This window comes from Rosa chinensis, chromosome 2 (genome assembly GCF_002994745.2).
Source record: "Rosa chinensis cultivar Old Blush chromosome 2, RchiOBHm-V2, whole genome shotgun sequence".
In the NCBI taxonomy this organism is placed as follows: Eukaryota; Viridiplantae; Streptophyta; class Magnoliopsida; order Rosales; family Rosaceae; genus Rosa; species Rosa chinensis.
Window position 1 is genome coordinate 12043664 of NC_037089.1, and position 22193 is coordinate 12065856.

General features: G+C 39.4%; 3 protein-coding genes and 1 non-coding gene across 5 annotated transcripts; all 4 read right to left on the reverse strand.

The window, feature by feature from the left end:
* Nucleotides 1-6559: 6559 nt before the first annotated feature.
* TRNAG-GCC lies at nucleotides 6560-6630 on the reverse strand. The gene has a single exon. It is a non-coding gene; the product is annotated as a tRNA-Gly (tRNA).
* A 724-nt stretch (nucleotides 6631-7354) lies between these two features.
* On the reverse strand, nucleotides 7355-9181 carry LOC112190109 (probable leucine-rich repeat receptor-like protein kinase At1g35710). The gene has a single exon (XM_024329533.2). It carries the CDS (start codon nucleotides 9173-9175, stop codon nucleotides 7385-7387), a length of 1791 nt encoding a protein of 596 aa, XP_024185301.1. The 5' UTR covers nucleotides 9176-9181; the 3' UTR covers nucleotides 7355-7384.
* A 1478-nt stretch (nucleotides 9182-10659) lies between these two features.
* On the reverse strand, nucleotides 10660-12249 carry LOC112183547 (receptor-like protein 36). Its single transcript, XM_024321930.2, has one exon. The coding sequence runs from the start codon at nucleotides 11996-11998 to the stop codon at nucleotides 10745-10747; it is 1254 nt and encodes a 417-aa protein (XP_024177698.1). The 5' UTR covers nucleotides 11999-12249; the 3' UTR covers nucleotides 10660-10744.
* Nucleotides 12250-13364: 1115 nt separating this feature from the next.
* LOC112188340 lies at nucleotides 13365-17590 on the reverse strand. 2 transcript variants are annotated; one of them, XM_024327433.2, is made up of 8 exons: nucleotides 17250-17590; nucleotides 15647-17113; nucleotides 15335-15532; nucleotides 15185-15239; nucleotides 14695-14843; nucleotides 14534-14608; nucleotides 14004-14132; nucleotides 13365-13778 (listed from the first exon to the last, which is right to left on the reverse strand). In XM_024327433.2, exons 1-8 carry the CDS (start codon nucleotides 17316-17318, stop codon nucleotides 13680-13682), a joined length of 2241 nt encoding a protein of 746 aa, XP_024183201.1. In that variant the 5' UTR covers nucleotides 17319-17590; the 3' UTR covers nucleotides 13365-13679. The 2 variants fall into 2 exon arrangements, with proteins under 2 accessions (XP_024183201.1, XP_040370151.1); XM_040514217.1 differs by having other exon boundaries at nucleotides 15647-17157.
* Between the last annotated feature and the right edge of the window lie 4603 nt (nucleotides 17591-22193).

Sequence of the window (22193 nt, forward strand, 5' to 3'; positions counted from 1 at the left end):
TTCCCACCAAAACTTCTCAAAAATTAATAGCAAGACTTACTTTCATAACCACTTGAAAAAATTGTGGCGCGCAAAGACCAATCCCGTCCAAACCCAACCGGAACCGGATATCTCAACCCATTTCCCCACGCGGGTACAAACCGTACGACCCAGTTCAGACCCGAATCCAAAACCCAATCTTCCCACCATGATCATCAGCTTCCACCAAAAAGGCACATATGCATGGCTTAGAAGCAAAGGCAGAGGAAAAAGCCAACTCCGACCAATCACTGCTCGACATGACCTCAGCTTTTGTCTCCAAGAACTGAAATGATTCCCTCCTCCACTCTTTTTTGCTTGCCCAAACTGAAAGTTACTGGCCACACTGGAACACTGCCCCAAAATATTTACACCAATTTAGAAAGTAAAGTAATACCCACTGCTCCATGAGCTCACGCAATTACCCAATTACAGAAATTATTACCCGCAGTTAATTATTCAAAGTAGCCCTTTGGCTCTTAATGGCAGCGCTACCATTCTCTCCCCGGCACGTGTTCCCAGTTTTAAATTTCCACATTCGTAATAGTGGTTGAAAGTATGGGAGTTTTTTGTAATTCGAGTCTCGTATAAAGACCGGCATGTGAGATTCCAAGAGTTGACGGTTTACTATTAAGGCGGTAAAACAAGGAGCCGGCTTTGAGTGACTCGGGCTGACTCGGGCGGGTCGGACTCCGAGCCCAAAGTCAGTCATTATCTGCCGCCAAGAGTCGTGTCTTCACGTGTAGTGTTACTATTGGACAGCTGACGTTGCCCAATACAATAAATTCCTCCCACACAATTATTTCACCTTTTTTAAAATTTGAATTTTGAAAAATCAAAATTTCAAAGCGGATTTGGTTATGCCTCTTCGAAGACCGAAATAGTAACGTAAAAACTAAATAAAGACTGGGCCTCCCACGGGCATTGGCCCACCTCGGCGAACGGAGCCCACCCTGCATGGAACGTGGCGCCATGCCAAAGTTTACGGAAATGCCCCTGGTTGGAGGGTAGTGTAAGATGCAAGTGTGTGACGGTACGGAGTGGGGAGGAAGGTGAAATTGGGGGAAAACAAACAGAAAGTACGGAATCTTGTGAAATTTCCAAGGGCAGGGATGGATGTGTCGATTTTGTTGTTGTGTCTGTTCTTCGATCTTTATACGGTTTTGGTTATCGTTTTATCCAACGGAAATAGGAGAGGAACCTCGCCAAGAACATAAGAGACCCCACTTCATGAATGCCATGAGCCATGTTCGATCTGTGTTTAGGGTTTAGAATTTAGTGAAATCGTACCCATTTTAGAGTTTTATGTGAATAATGCGTGGGATCGAACAATTTTTCTGTCATCGAGTGTCCAGTGTTTAATGTTTGGTTAATTAAAGAGTGTTGCAACATTTGTAAAAACTGCGAACAACTTTACAGAGGAAGTTGCTTGTAGTGATTTTTAACTTTCTCAATTTAATATCTGTTCGAAATAAGATTGTCCTCAGCATCGATCAATTGAATTATGCTCATTAACGATCGTGAATCTCACTATTTGAAAGGAAAACGTACAAAAGCTATTGTACTAGTCATTTTCTTTGGTATGATATTTCTTTATTTGAATCAAGAAAAACGTTAGAGAAACTCTATTATAGAAAAATTTGAAAATGTTATAAATGGTGCAATATATCTTTCAGTCTCTTAATGAGGAATCCAGAAGGTGGTGGATTTACCTTTTAATGGTATTACCTCATTTCAGACTCTTTTCTCTTCATATGGATGAGGGCATTGGATTTAACTAAAGTACTTGTAATTCTATACTTTAGAGTACTGTAACTACGTTGATATTTGTAAGCTGTGAGGTCTTCAATCCCATTTTAGTACTAAATGGTAGATATTATGTTGGTGATAAGAAAAGGGGGCATTGAGAAGTGATAACATGCACATGAAAGAGACATTAAGCTGTTCAGTATTGGATGAGTGTGTGGACTTTCCTGCATGCAGCTTCTATGATTGAGAAGATTCCTGTGATTGGAGCTGGTCCAAAGTTGGGTAACACATTGAGCTGCTTTGATATGGACTGCCATGACTCAAATCGATCTGCTTTCTTTCTGCAATTGAAAAGAGAAGATAGCAATTAAAAGTAAAATGTACTGTGACTACTTGGGTAAACATGGGACTAGAAGAGGTTGATGCTTTTATATGTACATGGTGTATGAGCAAACACAGTTAAAGTCTAGGGAGTCATAATAGAAACGGACCAAGAGTTGGGTGCAGTATTAAGAGTGAAGAATAAGATCAGGACGTGAAAAGTATATTACGAATCGAAAAATGAGATATTTTGTGATACTTCAAAGTATGACATATTATGAATTTTTAAAATGTTATATTAACTTTTTCATCGATCCAAAGTAAAGCGCGGTAGGGGTGGAGGAGGAGCAATAGAGGACATGGTGGTTATTGAACAAGCTACTTTATTAAAAATGCGGCTGGAAGTGCTGGAACCGTGGGTGTGTAAAAATGTCTGATTATAACATAAATTTTTTTATCTAATAATACTAATTCACAAAGGTTAATTTCTATCTAGTCCGAAGAAACTTTTATCGTATAGATTTTTGTGAGAATGCTACTTCTGAGTACCACATAATTTTTGTGAAAATATCTGTATGGAGATGCTTATTTTCTCGAGGTCAAAGAAAGGAAAAGGAAAGGAAGGAGTATGTTTTACTACTATTGTTGGAAGATAGAGCCCAACATCTAGAAAAAAGTTCATCTTTGAAGGAATGAAAGCCCATAATTGATGTTAAATAGAGGATTTAGAGTATGGGCCATTTCAAACTTTTAACCCACTGCCTTTGACACGCATAAAATGAAGGGGAAAAGTAGTAATAATAGAGCCTTCCCCTTCTACTAGCAAAATCCCACAAGTCGCTCCATCTTGCAAAAGCAATTGTGCACTCTAATTGTCTTAGTAAAAGGTACACCATGTCTATTCATATGTGATTAGTGCAGTGGGGCACTTGCATCATAGTTTGGACTGAGGCAGCTCTACTAATATGAAAGAAGGTGTGCTCAAATTAACAAGTCCAATACTCCCAATAAGTAGTTGGGAGTTGAAACTCTAAAGAAGTGAAGAAAATTATAAAGGGTTTTGACACAAGGAGTCAAGGACACTCACTTTCACATTGATCTCATATATGGTGTTTCACTTTTTATTTGGTCATTTATGCATGCATTTATATTTAGTCATATATGTTCGAAGAAATTTGGGTATTAAAACCACGACCAATTAGTAATGGTTCAAAACGACATTTTCTAAAATCTCAAAGAGGAGTGCGTGTGGCTTTCAACTCCTAATATGCCAATAACAGACTCAGAATGAGGTGGGAATTCCAAGCGAAATTTTTCGGCACAGCTTATGTTTTAATTTGGTTTGCTTTTACCAATGAAAGTTAGTCGGCAAGTGTCATATTCACTAATACCCTGTATCCTCAATCTTCTGGGTAAAAATCTCTTCGTAGATCAAAGATTTTTGCACACGTTGAAATCGTTGGATTTTACGTGTGGATCACTATTCGTTTGGCTAAAAACCAGAACGAAGCATTTGGGTTTGTCCAAGACTCGAAAGTCGAAACAATGAACTAACCCCCTTTGTATTTTAGGGTAAAATGAGTTGCTGAATCACTAGAAGAAACCACAGAGGACCAAAGACGATGATATCAACAGAAAACGTACCTGTCGAAATCTGATGCAGAATGCAGAAACAAGCTAGGGGATTCACGTGATGGACTTGTTCTGGTAATAAGTCTGATCTATTAAGCTCACATGTATGGCGTTTGTACGGCGAAGATATTGACGAGGAAGAGGACCAAGTTCACGGAGAGAATCCAGTCCTTTAACAACACTATCTGGTTCATGCATATATATGGCCGCTTGATCAACACCCAAAGTATTTTAGGTTAAGATATATTTCTGGGTAAGTTTTGTTCAACCTCTTTCTTTAGCACAGTGTTAGTTTTTATAGTCGTAGCCAATTTGATAGCCGGTTTAGTCGTTGATTTATATAGTCGCATTTGCGAGACTACGAACAAAACTACATTGATTTGGATATATTCTCTTCCTAAAGGGATCCGGCAAAGTGAGGAGGATGTGAATTTACTTCAATTTCATAAAATCTTGACTTTTTATCTAATCTAAGGATCCTGACAATTGACACATCACTCTTCCATCAATTTTTTATTTTTTGTCTAAACCCCAATTGACTTGCTGTTAACTCGAGAAAAAAAAAAATTGAAATTTCTCGTCGGTATTTTTCCTTTGCTTCAAGTTCCTCCTTTGTGCTTTCTTTTCTGTTTCTCTTTGCTTCCACGGCTGCACAATGCTGCAATTACCATAGAATGACTTCTTGTGCTTGTGTTAATTAATAAATTCATCAAGAAATAATCCTATGCTATTCATTCTATTTTCAGAGTACAAATCGGATGTTATTCTATTTGGTAGCTGTGTAGGTAGAATATTATGTGAGATTATTAGTTTCGTGGATCAATCTGGGAAAAAATATGCAGTTCTTTATGTTTCAAAACCCATTAAATCAATCTGATCCTTCTCATCGAGAGTTAGAAAGGTTTCTCGCTGAAAGTGCCCAATATTTTTGTCTGCACACTACAATGATTCATATCAGTTTGTCAAGTTTTGGGAATGTGGGCACTCGATGACCATCATCATCATAACAAACAATATCTTCCATCTACTTGGATTGAAGCATACTTCATGTCGACTAAAATCAAATTAATTTAGGTTATGGATTTTTAGGGTTTAAGAAACAGTGTTAGCGTTAAGAAATTAATGCCCTTATAGTGTCTTAAACTTTCACGACTATGTATATTAAGGTAAATTGGATTAGAGTCTTCCTTATCCAGCAACATCTTCTACAAGTTACAATGAACTTACTAGGCTCTCCATGCATTAGGGTTTCACGTACTATGTGAGAATGAAGTTGTGCATCAGCCAATATGACAGCCTATGATGAAGTTTGTCAGATCAAATCATCACTTATGGAAGACTTTTAGTTGTAATTCTGTCTTTTGTTTTTCCTCTTTTGGTAATTCTGTGGGAGAGTTTTCATGCAAGCACAGCAAGTGAATTTGAGTTGGGACTACGTACAGGAGAAAGATGGTACGTGAAGCTATTTAATTTTTTCTTCTTCTAGAAGTTAACGATAGTTAACGGCAAGTTAACTGAGGTTTAAACAAAAAATAAAAAAATTGGTGAAAGAGTGATGTGTCAATTGTCAGGACCCTTAGATTAGATAGAGAGTCAAGATTTTATGAAATTGAAGTAAATTCACACTCTCTTCTCATCAATTACCTTATACATGTAATTAAGCATTCTTAACGCAATTCCTTCAACCGCATCATATGTATAAACTCCACGTTTGTGGATTGTTAGATTAAGTAGCAATAAGGGATCAAAGTCATGGAGATACAAATTAATTTGCTAGCTGGAACAACAGATTCTAATGCCTCAAAGTCGAAAAACTCTGACATAAAATGACAATAACTGTAAAAACTGAGAGTTCTAAATTGTAATGATACCCCTTTTGTCTTTTAAGAAAGTTATCGAAGGGCTTGCTTCACATATATACATAGCATGCAGGATGAGAATGATACCTAAAGCAATAAGATGAAGGAGACGGGTCCTTTAATGTACTTCTCTTCTCATCAATTACCTTCCTCTAGCTCCATACATGTGATCTGGTTAGAGATGATAAAGAAGCCAAAACCATCAATTCAAGTTACAGCAAACTTTGTTGAGGCCAAAAGAAAATTAAATACTCTGCAGTGCCAAAGGCTTCAGCTAGTACGTACCATGCATTGACCATGATAACTTGTCCTCTGCATGCCCTCTTTCCATGGGTAATCGTAGTTAACGTTTAACTACTCATCCGGCCAAACACTCGTGCATGTTATTATCAAGTTCTGAATTCGATCCATCTTTTCACATTTTGGCCGCTAAATTTCAAACCCGGTCGGTTCAGAGGAAAAACCAAACGCTGTATGTTAAGGCATTGCAAGTATGATGTTCTTCTGAAAAAATCCAAATTGAGAAGACTTGGAAGTTTTACTGAAGTCTTATGTTTACCCTCAAGACCAGGGTAATGCAGAATGCTCCAAATTACTTCCTCTACTCATGGCCCTCACTAGAAGATGATAAGCATCCCATATTTGTTTTTTTTTCATTTCTCTGAACCGAAGTGGGTAGTTGGTGGAGGAAAGAGCATTAGCTAACTAAGAATATAAGTGACCCACAATTAGTTGGGATCATAATCTGGTAATTTTGGTAGAAGTTAGGCAGATACTGCATTATGCAGATGTCAGTATCAATTAGATGATTAAATCAAAATCTATAGCACCCAATATTGAATATATTGACCCCAAAAAAATATATCCCTATGATGGAGCTCTATCCAAATTCCAAAACAATTCATCATGATCTATCTGTCCACTTGTATTTTGACAAATTGTGAGATGAAAATAAAGAAAAAGAAAAACCAAAAATATGGTGCACCAGCCGGGAATCGAACCCGGGTCTGTACCGTGGCAGGGTACTATTCTACCACTAGACCACTGGTGCTTAGATGCACGTTTTAACGTAATAAAATACATAAATAGGGATGTTAGCACTGTGAAGTAATGTTGCACCCTTAAACTTAAAGTCCTCCCTCTCTGTTTTTGGGTCTGAAAATATATTATATCAGTTCCTCTCATGTGAATATTATTCGCTTAATTCACTGAATGAGATTTGTGGCTAGCCGTTAGTATGGTGCATATTATATTCTTTCTCTTCAGAATCGTAGGCAGTAGGCATAAACCAAACACAAGACCCCAGAACGCACAACTATAAATGTAATATTCAAGACAAGCTTTGGTTGAAGAGATACCAGTCAGTCAAACCGTCATAGTAATTTCCGGGTGATCCAATAATATCGTAAGAATAAGGACACTATTATAAGCTTTCATCCTCAACAGATTGCTGGAGCAGGTATGGCAATGGTACATTGTTTTATATTAGTCTAAATAAGCACCCGCCTCACATGCTTAGGATACCAAATAGCCGTTAGCGATATTTGCCTCCCATAATCTCAAACTCTAGGATGTTTTATAATGTTTTGGAGTATTGAAATTTCAGTCTTAAGTAGTTATATTAACTCAGAGTGTTGAGTAATGACTATTTCAGCTGTGGAATTTAAATGCTTCACAAATTCGGAGTACTATAAAACTATCGCTCGCAAGTTCTATGTTATATATTCAAAATGATCCAATGACAACTAAGCTTCATGAAATTTTCAACACGAAACTTTAACAAATCAAAATATATTTGGAAAATGCTAAGAGGGATTACAAGGAGGAAGTGGAGCTCCACACAAACCAGGATTATCCATGAAAGCAGAAACAGGGAAATTAGCTTTGTGAGGAGGGATTTCCCCATTCAGGTGGTTTTTTGACAAATCTAGTTGTTGAAGATCCTTCAAATCCAGCACCTGCTTTGGGATAGTGCCAATCAACTTGTTACTTGAAAGAATTAGGCTCTTGATCGAGGCCATTGCCGGTGTTTCTCCAATGTGCTCATCAATAGGGCCGGTGAACATGTTGTTAGAAAGATCAACGGAGTTGAATTGGCCGAGTGGGTCTTGGGTTTGTTTCGAAAATATTGAATCCAGTGGACCAGAGAACTTGTTGGAGTGTAGATCAAGGTCCATGAGAAGTGATAGGTTTATGAATTCAATTGGGATTGAAGAATGAAAGGCATTGTTTGATAAGTTGAGAAATGAAAGGCTAGTCATGTTGCCAATCCAATGTGGCAACTCTCCTGCCATGGCATTGCCTGATAAATCAAGAATAGATATACATGATGAAGATAACCACATTGGAAGCTGCCCTTTAACACCAGTTTTCGCTAACAATAGGCGAAAAAGCTTCAACTTTGATAACCAGCTTGGTATACTAACCAACCTCAAAGGATTGGAAGAAAGGTCCAGAGTTTGCAGCCTCTGTAGTTTTTCTAGCTGAGGAGGTATTTGACCCGAAAGTCTATTCCTCGATAAATCTAGTGTCTGTAATTTGTGTAAATTGCCAAAACTAGAAGGAATCTTGCCTGAAAAACGGTTTTTGGAGAAGAAAATGTCGGTGAGAGTTGCTAGATGGCCAATGGTTGCAGGTAGTTTCCCCGAAAGTTTGTTGTTTTCCAAAAGGAGCCTTTCGATTTTTGGGAGCTGGCCTAGTGATGGAGGCAAAGTGCCTCTGAGCTTGTTTTCGGATAACTGACAAAACCGGAGAGAACTAAGCCCGGAAATTGAAGAAGGAATGGCTCCAGTTATCTTGTTATGATTGAGATAGAGCAAGACTAACCGGGAAAGTCCACCTATGGACTGAGGTAGTCTTCCGCTTATCCGATTTTGTGACAAATCAAGATACGTGAGGCTCTTCAGCTTGCCAATACTAGTAGGAATTCTACCAGAGAATTTGTTTCCTTGGAGTTCAAGCTTAGTTAGCAGCACCAGCTTTCCGATTGAATTTGGGATTGGACCAGAAAATCTGTTTCCTGATAGGCCTAGTTCCAAAAGTGAACTCAAGGCTCCAAAAACAGAGTTAGGAACAGAACCAGACATATCATTGTTACCAAGATAGAGCTTCTCCAATCGAAAAAGATACTGAAATGTCCATGGTACTGAGCCCCTGAGCTTGTTTGTATAAAGAAACAGATGAGTGAGGTTAGATAGCTTCCCAAACTCTGGTGGTATTGGACCCTCCAAGTTCTTGAGGTTGCTGAGGTCAAGAAGCTGAAGAGAGGATAAGTTTCCAAGAAATGGGGACAGTGTACCGGACATGTATGTGTCGACGATGAAGTCATTGTCTGAAATAAGTCCCGAACGGGAGAGGTGGACAACTCTGCCGGAGGAGGGGTCACACCCGACGCCTTCCCAGGCGGAGCAGCAATCAGAGGAAAGTGACCATGAATGGAGAAGTTTTGAAGGGTCGGAAATGATGTTGTGCTTGAAATGGAGAAGGGCTTCTCTGTCTACGGAATGGCATGCTTGGGATACAAGAAAGGAGAGTGGGTGTGAGAGAATGAAGAGCAAGGAAAGTAGGAAGGTTTTGCTATGAATGGAAATTTCCATTTTTGAGATAGCGAGCTAGTAGAACTGAAAAGAGTTGTATAAAGCTCAAATCTTTGTCATATCTATGTGTTTGAATATACAATTATAGGGACTGCACGCGCCATTTAGAAGGTTATGGACGCTTTCTTGACTGTAATGATATTAATCCAGAAATTAGTGGAAAGTCACAGATTTTTGCCTTAGAAATAGTATATTTCTAGTGAAAAGATAAGTATTAAGGTATAGTGAATTTCTGATCTTTTATTTACTTTCATTGACTTATTGTTTAAACAAAAACATATCACATGATCATGCATAATAATGTTAGCATATATAATTTACTAGGTGCACTCGTAAAACTTGAAACATGGCCATACAAATCTAATTTTCTTATCTTTTTTAGCATATGTAAATGGTTGACACTAATATATCTTTTTTTTTTGGGTAAAAATTGACACTAACATATCATGTTGCTTAAAGTTCAACATTTTGACTTTTGAGAATTGAAATGAAGACCCTAACTCGTTTGTCAAAACGTGCTAATAAGGTTATTTTTTCAAATACTCTGTGAGAGTGAAACCAATTATTTACAAATTGAATTATAGATTACATGTATTGTGAATTTGTGACTATAACTCAACCAAGTTGAGGAAGCAAAGGAATCAATCATGTTTAACACTTCGCAACTTTATTATTTAAATAAGCATCAAAATTAGTTTCTTCCATCATCTTAATAATCCAAAGTCAATCTAAATTATTAAAAAAGAAAACTAAAGTGAAAGAAGTGATTTTTTTTTTGTAAAGGCTTGAATAGGTAAGGAGAAGATCCACTTTATCATTGTAAGGAAAAAGAGAGTACAAGTTCTACATTTTCTTAGCATATAAATAAACAAGATGACTAAAATTGATATGATAGGGTGGTCATGACTCATGAGAAAATCACTTGCCACTCATTAACCATGCCAATGCAAATGCACGCAATAATTCGGTTGCACAAACCTCCTCACGCACACATTGTGTGCAAAAGGGAGGAAGGGTTTATAGTTTGCCATACAATATTTACCCCTGGTAAATAGAGCAAACACCGTCAAAACAGACATTTTCATCCATCACACTGCTTCAGATAAAGACACAAGCAGAAACCTGGAATCTCTGTAACTCTCTCATCCTTTTTAACTCTTTTTAGCAAAAACCAGTAGTTAGTGCGTTACAGGGAAGACGATGGTGATATACTGTTTTTTAAGTGCGTCTTGAGTCCCCACCGGAAACGCCTCGGAACTGGGTCCTCCCCCACATAATTCCACGTGGGTCTTAACGTTCGTGTTGTCAGATCACGATCACTAAAATAATATCAACCTCAAGCAGTCAAGCTCATCGCTCTATCGAGAGAGAGAGACTGTGCCACTGCACTGTGTTTACCGCCAGACAAGGACCACGCTTCCTTAAGTTTATTACAGTATTCAACTCAGATTTTCTTCCCCCGTACAAAAACGAATCCAGTAAAAGAGATAACAAAATAAATCAAATTTAATTATTGAATATTTATGTCATAAATTCATAGTGTTACAGACATTGATAACGTCCATTGATTCAGGGAATTACAGGGACGAAGCTTCTACACTCGGATGACGATTTTTGGTCACCGCCTTGACAAAAGAAGAAAACCCTTGGACATCTGTACAGGCAGTTATTGCCAAGACCCACGTTCGCCGAACCGGGTTTCATACTAAGTAAAGGACCGGGTAAGGGTCCGTACAGGTAGTTTCCGCCGAGCAAAAGCCGGACGAACGGCGAGACTCCGGTTCCGGGTACGGCCACTTTGAAGGCGTACTGGGTTGGGATCATACCAGTGAACTTGTTGTTTTCGAGGGACAAAGCGGAGAGCTTTGGCATTAGGGCCATGAAGGATGGTAAGAAACCTTGTAAGTTGTTGTTGCTGAGGTCGACGGCGATGAGCTGGCTTTGGAATCCGGCTGAGCTCGGGGTTTGGAGGGAGGAGAACTTGTTGAAGGAGAGAGTGAGCTGCTGGAGAGATGGGTGGGAAAAGAGGTGTGCCGGGACGGAGTCACCGAGTTGGTTGTGACTCAGATCGAGGACTTGTAGAGAACCCAACTGTTTGATGGTTTCCGGGACCGTTCCGACTAGGCTGTTGTTTCGTATGGAGATTTGAATCAACGAAGGTGGGAATGTGAACGGGACTTGACCCGTAATTGCATTGTTGCCGGCGTCTAAGTAGTAAAGGCTTGTGAGGGAATCTAACTTCGGAAACTCGCCGCTGAGACTATTAGCTTGGATTTCCAGCCGGTTCAGGCTGACCAGGTTGTTCAAACTCGGCGGGATCGAGCCTCGGAGGTAATTGTTGTCGAGGAAGAGCTCTTCAAGATTGGTGAGGGACCCAATTGAAGCTGGAATAGAGCCGGAGAACGAGTTTCCGGAGAGGATGAGTCGACGGAGCCGAGTGAGGTTGGAGAATGACTCGGGGAGTGAACCGGAGAAGAAGTTACCAGAGAGGTCTAGAGTTTCCAAGTAAGGGAGGTTCCAGGTAAGGGAGGAGAGTGAAGAACCGGAGTAACCAGCTTGGTCTAGGCCGATTTCGGTGACTCGGCTGACACCGGAGTCGTCGACTAGGTCGCACCGGAAGCCACAAGTGAACCGATCGCTGAAGAGAGAGTCGCAGGGGTCGAGTTTGAAGTCCCATGAGCTAATGCAGGAGCCTTGAGCCACTGAGTTGGGGTCTAGTCTGTTCTTCAGCTGCTTCAGAACTTGAGTGTCTTCCCAGAAAGTCTTGGATTCTGCTAGAAGGAGCAGACTTGCGACTGTAAATAGCAGAACAAGAACACCCATTTGGAACAGAGATGGAGTGTTTCAGTGACTGGTGGTTGGGTGGCTGAAGATAAGGGGTTGGAGTGAGAGAGGGGATGATCAGGGCCGTTGGTTTTGGTGGAATTGGGAATGGGGTACCGTGTAAAGTGAGTAGCTTTGAGCTTAGGGAAAGTGTTTTGAGTTTTTGTTTTTGGTTTGGATCAGACAAGGGTTGAGACAAGTGGATTCACGGGCAATTGTCAGAGAGAGAGAGGCTTCTTCCTCAGTGAGGTCAGTATATAAATCTGAAGAGGGAGAGTGAGGGAGACTGTTCTGGCTTTATACTGTTGGTTATGGTGGCGACACCTTGGTCGTTGATATAGCGAGCGACGTGTGTGTTCGTTAGCTTAAACTATCTTTTTCTTTTAGATAATATCTTAAACGATTAGACTTGCTCAGTGTTGAGCTGTCTTTGGATGATGATCATAATTCGCAAAGATAATTGGCAATTCCTTGGGGTAAAATGTTTTAAGGATTTATGATTCTTACAGCATAATGTTTAGATAACTCGGTTATCAAGTTCAAGTCGCTTTAGAATCACTATTTTTATTCATGGCTCCAAATGAATGTTACATAGTTTTGATACTTTAACTCGGGTTGTCTTAGATTTCTTTATTCGATTTACATTGCATGGTGATGAGTTTCGTAGTTAGTTTCTTCACTCTGTGGATGTTTGGTCCGTCCATTCTATGCGTTATTTTCATATACAAAATGGGGTTTACCAATGCCCGAATTATCAAATCAGTTCAAAACAAGATACCCCAACAAGTTCAAGGCCTAAACTTTAGCTAAACAACATTCTAACTATTGAAGCACCAATGGATTTTGGTGGTCATTTGGGAGTGAATCAAGGAAAAAAGAAAAGTCTAAAGTCATTCTTTCTAGCTAAGATACGAATTGGTTCCTTTTCCTTGATTGCTCCATAAGCCACTCAAAATGGCCCCTTTACTATATCTATATGGCAAAGTAGAAACCTCTTTATGATTGCGACTCTAATTAAAATCCAATAATCATAGGCACTATGATACTAATTGCAACGGGAAACAAAGAAAAATATAAAAATTGAGTGGTTAGCCATAGGCATCAAATACCAGCTCATGGAATTGATTCTCCTTGAAGCAGTTGTTACAGAGAATGCTCTAGTTGGTGGGTGATTTGAAGCAACCAATATCACAAATGTCAAATCAGCGGTTGCATTAAGCACTTTTATTATAGCTAAGTAGCTAACAAACTTGAAAACACAGCAAGCTTTTACCGAAAGCCACCCAATTTCCAGAATGCAGATTCGCATTGGGTATTTCCAAGTTCTAACAACCACTCAGAGGAATATCTTTTGGAATCAAGAAAAAGAGGCACTAAGATATTCTATATATAAAAGAAAAGATAAATAGATATAACACAGAGCTGGTATTTACTGCTACAAATTATTAACTTGTTATTTCTTCTTTTATATTTTTTTTCCCTAGTACGTCCTTTCCTTCTTCAGTTGAGGATCACTGTGTATAAATTAATGTAAAACTAAAAATGCCTATACATTCTCTAATAGGGCAGAGTGAGGATGCTCCTCTATAACAGACCACCAATTATATTCCAATAACAAAAAAAATTAGAATAGGAAAGGCACCTGGCATTTCTCCACTTATGAAACCCCCTCAGGTGCCCTTTAACAATTGGTGTGTACCTCACTTTTTGTGGCAATTTTTGCCAGATACTGCCTCACAGATTTGTGGTTAATCTCAAAAACAAATGCCATCTCCCTAATCTGCAGATTGCAAAATACGATACAGCAATTGGTTATCAAACACTAAGAACCAATCGCTGGAACAAAATTGGGTAGTTTATGAGAGAGCAGAAACTGAAGGATGAAGCAAAAGACTTGAACCAAGACCCAGAAGCATGCTCGAGACAACATAGAACAAGGAACAATATTTAAAGGTTGAAAAATTAGCTCTACAAGGTCTGGAGTCAAGTATGGAAAACCATTTACCTCGATCAAATTACTCGAAGCAAAACTTAAAAGCTCTCCAGTAGCAATTTCTCTGCCATTCAAGAAAATTGAACTCTTGCCAAGATTCTTCAATGAGAAAGAACCGTCTGCATCCATCTTTATAAGAGCCTAGAGAAAATTTAAAATGGTCACATAAGGCCTTGAAAGATATTTAATGATGAAAGAACTGGTCAATACTTCTTTGTTCTAACAATGCAATCAAATTTATGGAAATAATGACCAAAGACCCATGATTCACAACTTCAAGATGAAAAATAAAGGTTTTAAGGACACGAACAATTTGCACAATTCGGACTCTATTCTACAATCTAAGCCACCTTAGCCTGCATTTTCCCCTTCATAATTTAATGTCACATGTTGAAAGCTCTGGAATCTGCTATTGGATATCTCAAACCCATTCTACAATGTGATCCACATATCAATGAGCTAGTAATCAGTTTCAAATAAGCTGACTATCGACAATGCAATTCATGAAAAGATTTGTATTAGGAAAACAAAACAAGTCTCACCTGCCGCCTAGATACTTTGTTATCTCCCAAATCAATATCAACTTGATTATCTTCTGTTGTTCTGCCAATTATCACCTACAAAGTAAAAAGAGGTTGCAATGAGGTTTTCAATGGACATATGCAAGTACAAAAGTCAAAATGTCAAAATTTGAAATACATACCTCAGTTTTCTTGATATAATGCTTTACATGGTGATCATAAAATACAGCAAGCGTGCCTTTAGATGCAAGTGCTCTTTGCATAGAGGATTGTGCACACTGTTCCAACCTTATAATTTTCCTTTTAGCATCCTCATGTTGATACTTTGAGACTGGAAATATCACAGAAAATCATTTTTTAATAAAACGGAAAACAATATTCGCTTTCAATGAAAGAAATGCTGCACGTTCAACCATACATAAAAGCTTGAACTCATATATCTCTTTAAATGTATATATTCAACTGTTCAAGTCATAAAAAGCCACCGCATAATGCACAAAAGATTTATCTAACAGAAATATGATAGGAATTATAATTCTTTAAATTCAAAATAATGGGATGTTTAATGAACCTCGACTTTTTAACGAGTAACTTTCTTTTTTTAAAATTACGTAATTGTTAATAAAGTAGAATACTACTGATCAGCTACTAGTACCAACTTAAAGGAGTTACCTCGTCTACTGATATCTGACTCCTCATCAGCTGGACATAAATCCATCTCAAGTATCTGGATAATAACATATGTAAGTCGAAGAAGGTGGAGCCTAAATGAACCAAGTAGCAAATGAAAAAAATAGAAGTTCAAAAATTTGTAATGTTTACCATTGTTTCGATATCGGAGAAATAAGGAATGTCAGCGTCCCCATCATCATCATCAACATCGTCATTAGATTCTTCCTCAGATTCTTCACAATCTAGTGCTGAGGGGTTGGTTTGTGGTTCTGGGAAAGCCATACTAGTAGAACCTAGCTCTGCAGTTAAAGATGCAAGTTCTGCAACTATACCTGGAACATTAATTTCCTGTTTGCAACAATCAGATTTAGTGATTGATATTTCCAAAAGAAATTCATAAGTTGAAGAACCAATGTATGATATATCAACAGTATGAAGTGATCACAAGTAAAAAATCATAACCTCTTCATTTAGCAATCCCTTTGTGATACAGTTGAGAGTTGCATCTGCTAATCTGCATTGGCTTGCGGCAGCAGGGTCATTTTTATCACGTGCAGGGTTTGGACTTTCTTTTCTAAAAGGTTGTGCAGGATCTTCTTTTTTCTCCAAGGTTTTTATTTGTTGATCACTTTTTGTTTGGTCAGTAGCCAAATTACTAACTTCTTTAGAGCTCGGTTGCAGGGAAGTATGAACAATCGCAGTAGGAAACATGATATCATCATTGGAAGGGATGTCAGGATCCTCAGTATTCAATGTACAAATCATCTCTTCTTCTTGAACCTCTTCTGCAATGGCCATCTCAGGAGCAACAGGCACCATGGGAGCAATGGTCATCTCAGTAGGATTCAATGGTACCGATGTAGATGATGATGGCTTATTGGCGTCTGAACATGAAATATCTAGCCGATCATCATGACCAGTCTGAGATGGTTCGACAGAAAGAACCATCTCAGCAGTATGCACAACATCTGAAACAGCCTTACATGAAACTGAAACCAACTGTGGAGGTTGACAGAATTCAGGAACATCATCTTCATGAACATCTTTGGGAGAACTCAACAGAATCGAATTGACCTCATCATTGAAAAGAGAATCTGCCATATCTCCATAATCACCTACCGATATAGCCACACGCCTATTCAGTTCATCACACCCTTCACCATCAACCAACATTGCCTCAGTATGGCCAACTTCATATTGAGATGAATCCATATTCTCCCCATCGACATCCACATCATTAACAACTACCAATGTCTCTTCCGCTGGCATTTCTGGCGCTGCTACGTCCCATAAATGTGCCCCTATATCTTCCGTATCCAACGAATTCCCGAAATCCATTGAATTAACCCCGCGCGTAGATAAATGCTCACCTGCATTATTATCCCGGCTATAAGCATTCTCTCCCAATCCATTCGCCGCCACTAAAAGAACCTGTTCCGAAAACTCATTACCACAACCTTCCCTCCCAACTCCGCCTACCCCATGATCCTCAAGCGAGACACACTCTCCGCCATGAAAAACACTCCCACCGTCGCCATTGAAAACCGGCTCCCCAACATGACCTCCAACCATACAATTCCCATCCAAACTCCCCTGGTTCCCAATAGCTTGCCCACCAAGAAAATTAATATCGAAATCACTAAGAGTGCAGAGATGAGTATCAGCACACAGCCTCTTCCTCAGAGCATGATACTGCTTCCTTATGCTCTCCCCTCTCCGTTTCGAACCCCTAGACTGACTGAACCTATTAGCCTTGGACGGCACGACGTTCGAATTACACGCCTCGAATTCCAACATCCGAGAAGACGCCTCCGACGACACGTCGGCGTCGTAGAGCAGCGCGTGCCACCGCTCCCGCAAATCTCCCACCGTGAATTTGCGGGAGAATCTGACCGCTCCTCTGGCAAGCGCTTCCAGAGAAGCACCTGCCTGCAATCGTTTCAAGTTCACAAGCGAAAAAGCAGATTTGAACACTAAATCAAAATCCACTAATATTCAAAAACACAAACGCAAATTGCATCCAAATGATAACCAACTCAATCGGAAAATTGCAGAAGATGAATACCTCGATGGCGTTCTTGAGGAGGAGGTCGTCTTCCGGGATCCACGGCGGCGCCGAAGCCGTCGCTGCCATGCGGATCTGGCGTCTCCGATAAGATAATGTCTGAAATTACGGTGATATTTTGGCTGTAGATTTCAAATTTTGAGAGCTTTGGAGGATTTGTGGAATTGTTTAGGTGGAGATTTTTCGAGTCGGAGGTGAGAGTAGTGTGACTAGTGGAGAGAGTGAGAACCGGCGAGTAGCGACTGAGTTCGGAGACCGAGTTGGCGGGACCGGGTAACGATTCACCGACTCGTTGGTTTGATTTGCGTCATGAGTGTATTGGGAAGACCTCCGTTTTTTTTTTTTTTCAGTTAACTAATTAACCAGTTTCAGTTATTATTATTATTATTATTTTATTTTTTTGTAAATTAGACGTCGTTTTCAGTCACTGTGCCGGTAACGTTGCTCGCGTTTACCCAAGTAGGGAATATTTATTCGCAAACCGGCCCAAGCCCAATAAAAGTGAAAGTGGGTTACCCGAGGCCCGTTTGGTATTCTACCAAAAGGAACAATGTTTTCTTTAATAGAAAATTAATTTGTTATTTCTTTAATTTGTTGGTTCTCACTCCAAGCATTTATACATCACTGCAGAGAATGGGAGAGCCTTTTGCTTGGAGACTTGGAGTGTACTTTTAGGGTTTTCGCAGGTTTCCTTTTCTTTAGAAAATTACTCATAAGTGTCATTCTAAAATTCTAATTAGCCAGAAGGCCATCAAATATTTTTTGTACACACAAGGCCACTTGCATTCACAAAATATTTTATTCCTGACAATTATACCCCTCTACGGTTCTACCTCAGAAAACCAATTGGATCCGCCCCTTACATCGATCACAGATCTCTCTCTCTCTCTCTCTCTCTCTCTCTCTCTCTCTCTCTCTCTCTCTCTCTCTCTCTCTCTCTCTCTCTCTCTCTCTCTCTCTCTCTCTCTCTCTCTCCGGAGCGACCTCTATGCTCTTCTCTAGCGGTGAAGACGTCGGTGACGCCATTTGGACGAGGCGGCAAGCCAATCTTCTCTCTCTCCTCTCTAATTTCAACGAAGCCCTCTCCAATTTCAACGAGAAAGCTCCCCTTCTGTTTCTCTGCTGCACCAATTCGAGCACCCTGCCTTCACGTCTTGGTCTAGGCCTCCGATCCCGACGACCACTGGCATGGCGCTACCATACCTTGCACCGCCGTCGTTACCTATTACAGATCGAATGAAAACAAGAGAGGAACATGCAGATATGGAAATTGTCGGCGGTTGTCTGATTTCTGGTTGATGATCGTGATCGGAGAGGTGAGAGAAGAATCACGACGATGATGAAGATGCAAGGTGAGGCGAGGTAGCCCAGGCATCGGCGACATCGTCTAGGGCTCAGTTTGGTATCGACTCCTTCACTCATTCTTCCATTCTCCACTAATGCTCGCCGGATTTCATTCTCTCACGCTTGCAATGGATGGCAGCAGATAACGAAAATGGATGGTAGAAGATGACCTATACAAAGCGCCAGAGGAAGAACAAGGTCGCGGATTCCATCAACAATCACAATAGGCTTATTCCGGCGCTGTGATCTCTGACAGAGACAACATTTTCCGAGGTGTGGAGAAAGAGGCAGAGGAGCGAGTACTGAGGCGGCAGGAAGCTCAGAAGGTGGATGCGGCAGCCAATGCCGACGCCATCGAAGCATTGGTCAGATTGAGTTGAGCTACAGTGAGGTTGGTTATGTCGATTTTTTCATCATTTTACAATTGGTTGGTAAAAGTTTGAAAATTTTTGATTGTTTCGAGTTTTAGTTAATATTGATTGCTTTCCATTACTTCAATTTCAATTTTTGATTCAGCAAATAGTTTTATGCTTGTGGACTGTTCTTGTTTTGAAGCTTTGGATATGAAACAAATAGACATTAGTTTTGCTTATTATGACTTGAAGATTGAGACTTCTTATTTAAGTTCTAGGTCTATGATTCCCTGAATGATCCTGCTGGTGATTCTTCTTCTGCAGTTTTTAGATTTCGTGTGATTTTTGGACTATTATTTTCACTGGCTTCAACAGGAGATAACAGAAAACCTTGATCCGGTGGTTGAGATAACACAGGCCTCCATAGCGCGTTGCAAAGGTCGTTGGCGGCGGCGGTAGAATCGTCCACATTCATGTACAACCTCAAATCTCACTTCCGCTGCTTCAGCTCGTCGGCAACAACATGGATGTGCTGCAAATACGGTGGCAGAATCGCGCCGCTTTTCGACAACTTGGATCTGGAAATTTCACACGTTCAAAACCCGAAATTATGTATTGTTACAGTTTTTGGATTAGGTAGGAAGTTCATTTGTTGATATTTGTCATTCAATTTGATAGCTTTGGTTTGATTTTGGTAATTCCTATGGTTTTTACGACTCACTCTAGTGAATGATGTTCATGGATACAAGTTATGTTGATGGATTATGATATATGCAATACATGCAAGTTTGAGCATTGCAAGCCTTCGACATTGTAAATTTATTATTGTTTTAATGTTTCATAGTAGTTTTTGTGTTGGTTGGTAATAGCTTTCTCAGTCGCTGATAGTAGCATTGTTAGTCTCGGGTTATAGTTTTTTCAATCTTGCGAATAGATTTTGCTTTGCATGGTAGTAGTTTTTAATGTTGGTATGAGTAGTTTTTACTAATAGTTAAAGTAGTTTTTGGTATTGGTGAGAGTAGCTTTTTTGATGTTGGTGGGAGAAGTTTTTGTTGCTGGTGACAGTAGTTTTTATTTCTAGTGATAGTAGTTTTTGTTGCTGGTGATAATAGTTTTCTGATATTGGTGACAGTAGTTTTTGTTAGTGGTGGGAGTAGCTTTTAGTGTTGCTGAGAGTAGTTTTTGTTACTGGTGACAGTAACTTTTGTTGCTAATGACAGTAGTTTTTGTTGCTGGTGACAGTAGTTTTTGTTTCTAGTGATAGTAGTTTTTGTTGCTGGTGATAATAGCTTTCTGATATTGGTGATAGTAGTTTTTGTTAGTGGTGGGAATAGCTTTTAGTGTTGTTGAGAGTAGTTTTTGTTATTGGTGACAGTAACTTTTGTTGCTAATGACAGTAGTTTTTGTGACCTCGCCGGAAAACTCATCAGGATAGCTTTTGTTGTTCACTTGTTGCCTTGTTGGTGTGAGTAGTTTTTAGTGTTGGTGACAGTAGCTTTTGTGGTCTCACAGAAGGTCTCCGGAGATTTCATCAGAGTAGCTTTTGTTGTTGGTGACAGTAGCTTTTGTGACCTCGCCGGAGGTTACCGGAAATCTCACCAGAGTAGCTTTTCTTGCTAGCAACAATAGCTTTTGTTGCTGGTGACAGTAGCTGTTGTTGCTCGTGACAGTAGCTTTTGTGGTCGCCGGAAGTTGGCCGGAGACCCATCCAAATAGGCCGGAGACCCGCCGGAGTTGGTGGCTGGAGGTTGACCTGAGACCCGCCGGAGAGGAGAGAGAGAAGGATTGTTAAGTTTTTACGCTAGTGGCATTTATATAAATATGTTAGTTTTTATATCCAAAATTTAACACTCTTTTTAATCTAGTGGCTTTATGAGGGAAAAAAATAGTTGGTGGCCTTAAAATTAAAAAAACATTCAAATATGCACTTATAATCTTATATGTAATTAACCCTTTTTTCTTTTCTTTTCTTAAATAGAAAATCTTCGGTGAAATTTTGATGCATCGGATGTATAAATGCTATGAGTTACGTAACTTCATTACCTAAAGGAATTCACAATGGATGAAGTGATGAACACTGCCAAATTGATTATCTTAATGAAATCTATTGTGATGAAAAAAGGGGAAAAAGAAACCCACAGAAAATCCAAGTAGAGGGTTCCAATCCTGAGTTTCATCGAGGAATGGAGGAGGATCCACTACTGGAACATGTACGTACCCCCAAACTCGTATTACATGCATTAGCTTGTATTTTTATTTCATGATATTTCCATAGCTTAATTAACTAGGGAAATTCCCTAGCTTAAAGCCAATACGTACTAATGTAGTATCATCAAGAACCAAGACAATGTAAAACACAACATCAAAAGCATTACTGTCAGTCAATGTAGACACACACATACGGAGCCGTTTAGAAGCGGATGTCTGCAAAACCGAAAAAGGGCAGATCGATCAGAATCTAGCTTGATTTCATTTTATTCAGCTTGGTTAATCCTCCTACTAATTCTTCTTGAATCATCTTCTCTTCCATTTTGGAAGAATTTCAGACCCACAAGAAACCCAAACATTTGTGCGCTTGCAGATAGTTATGAACTGCAATGGTGGGAGGAGATGGATTTGGAGGAACCAAAGGCCATATGAGATGATCTATGATTTTAACGTCTCTGCGACTCTTCCAGAGTGAGAGAGAAGATGATTTAGGAGCAGATTTTGGAAGTTGAAGAGCTGAATTGTGATCCGTCCGCACTTTTGCATTGTGCAGACGTCCGCTTCCGAAAGGCATAGGGAAGGCACTGGAAGCAAGGGTGTAGCTACATGGACATCAGAAGGGTCAATTGACCCTGCTCACCATCTTGATGAACTCCATTTTGCCTGAAGTGTTTGCTTTTATGTAAGAAAAATATGAGCTACTTGACTCAATTTGCCCCTTCTAAAGTAACAAAATAGTTACTTTTAACTAGCTTATGACACCTTATTCTTACAAACAAATGTGTTTCTTTTTGTATATCTATTCCTCTCCTTGATTTGTTTATCTCATCCCTATGTACGTACATATTTCTTTTTGTTTTTTGTCATCATAGGAAAATAGTTTGGAGATAAATAAAACTGTATTAGGTGATTATTTGTAGATTAGTAAAGAGTATTTTAAATCGAGTCGGTTATTATTTTTATTTTTTTCACTTAATCGACTAGTTATGTAAGTTTGACCCCTCTTAACTAAATTTTTGGCTACGCCACTGACTGGAAG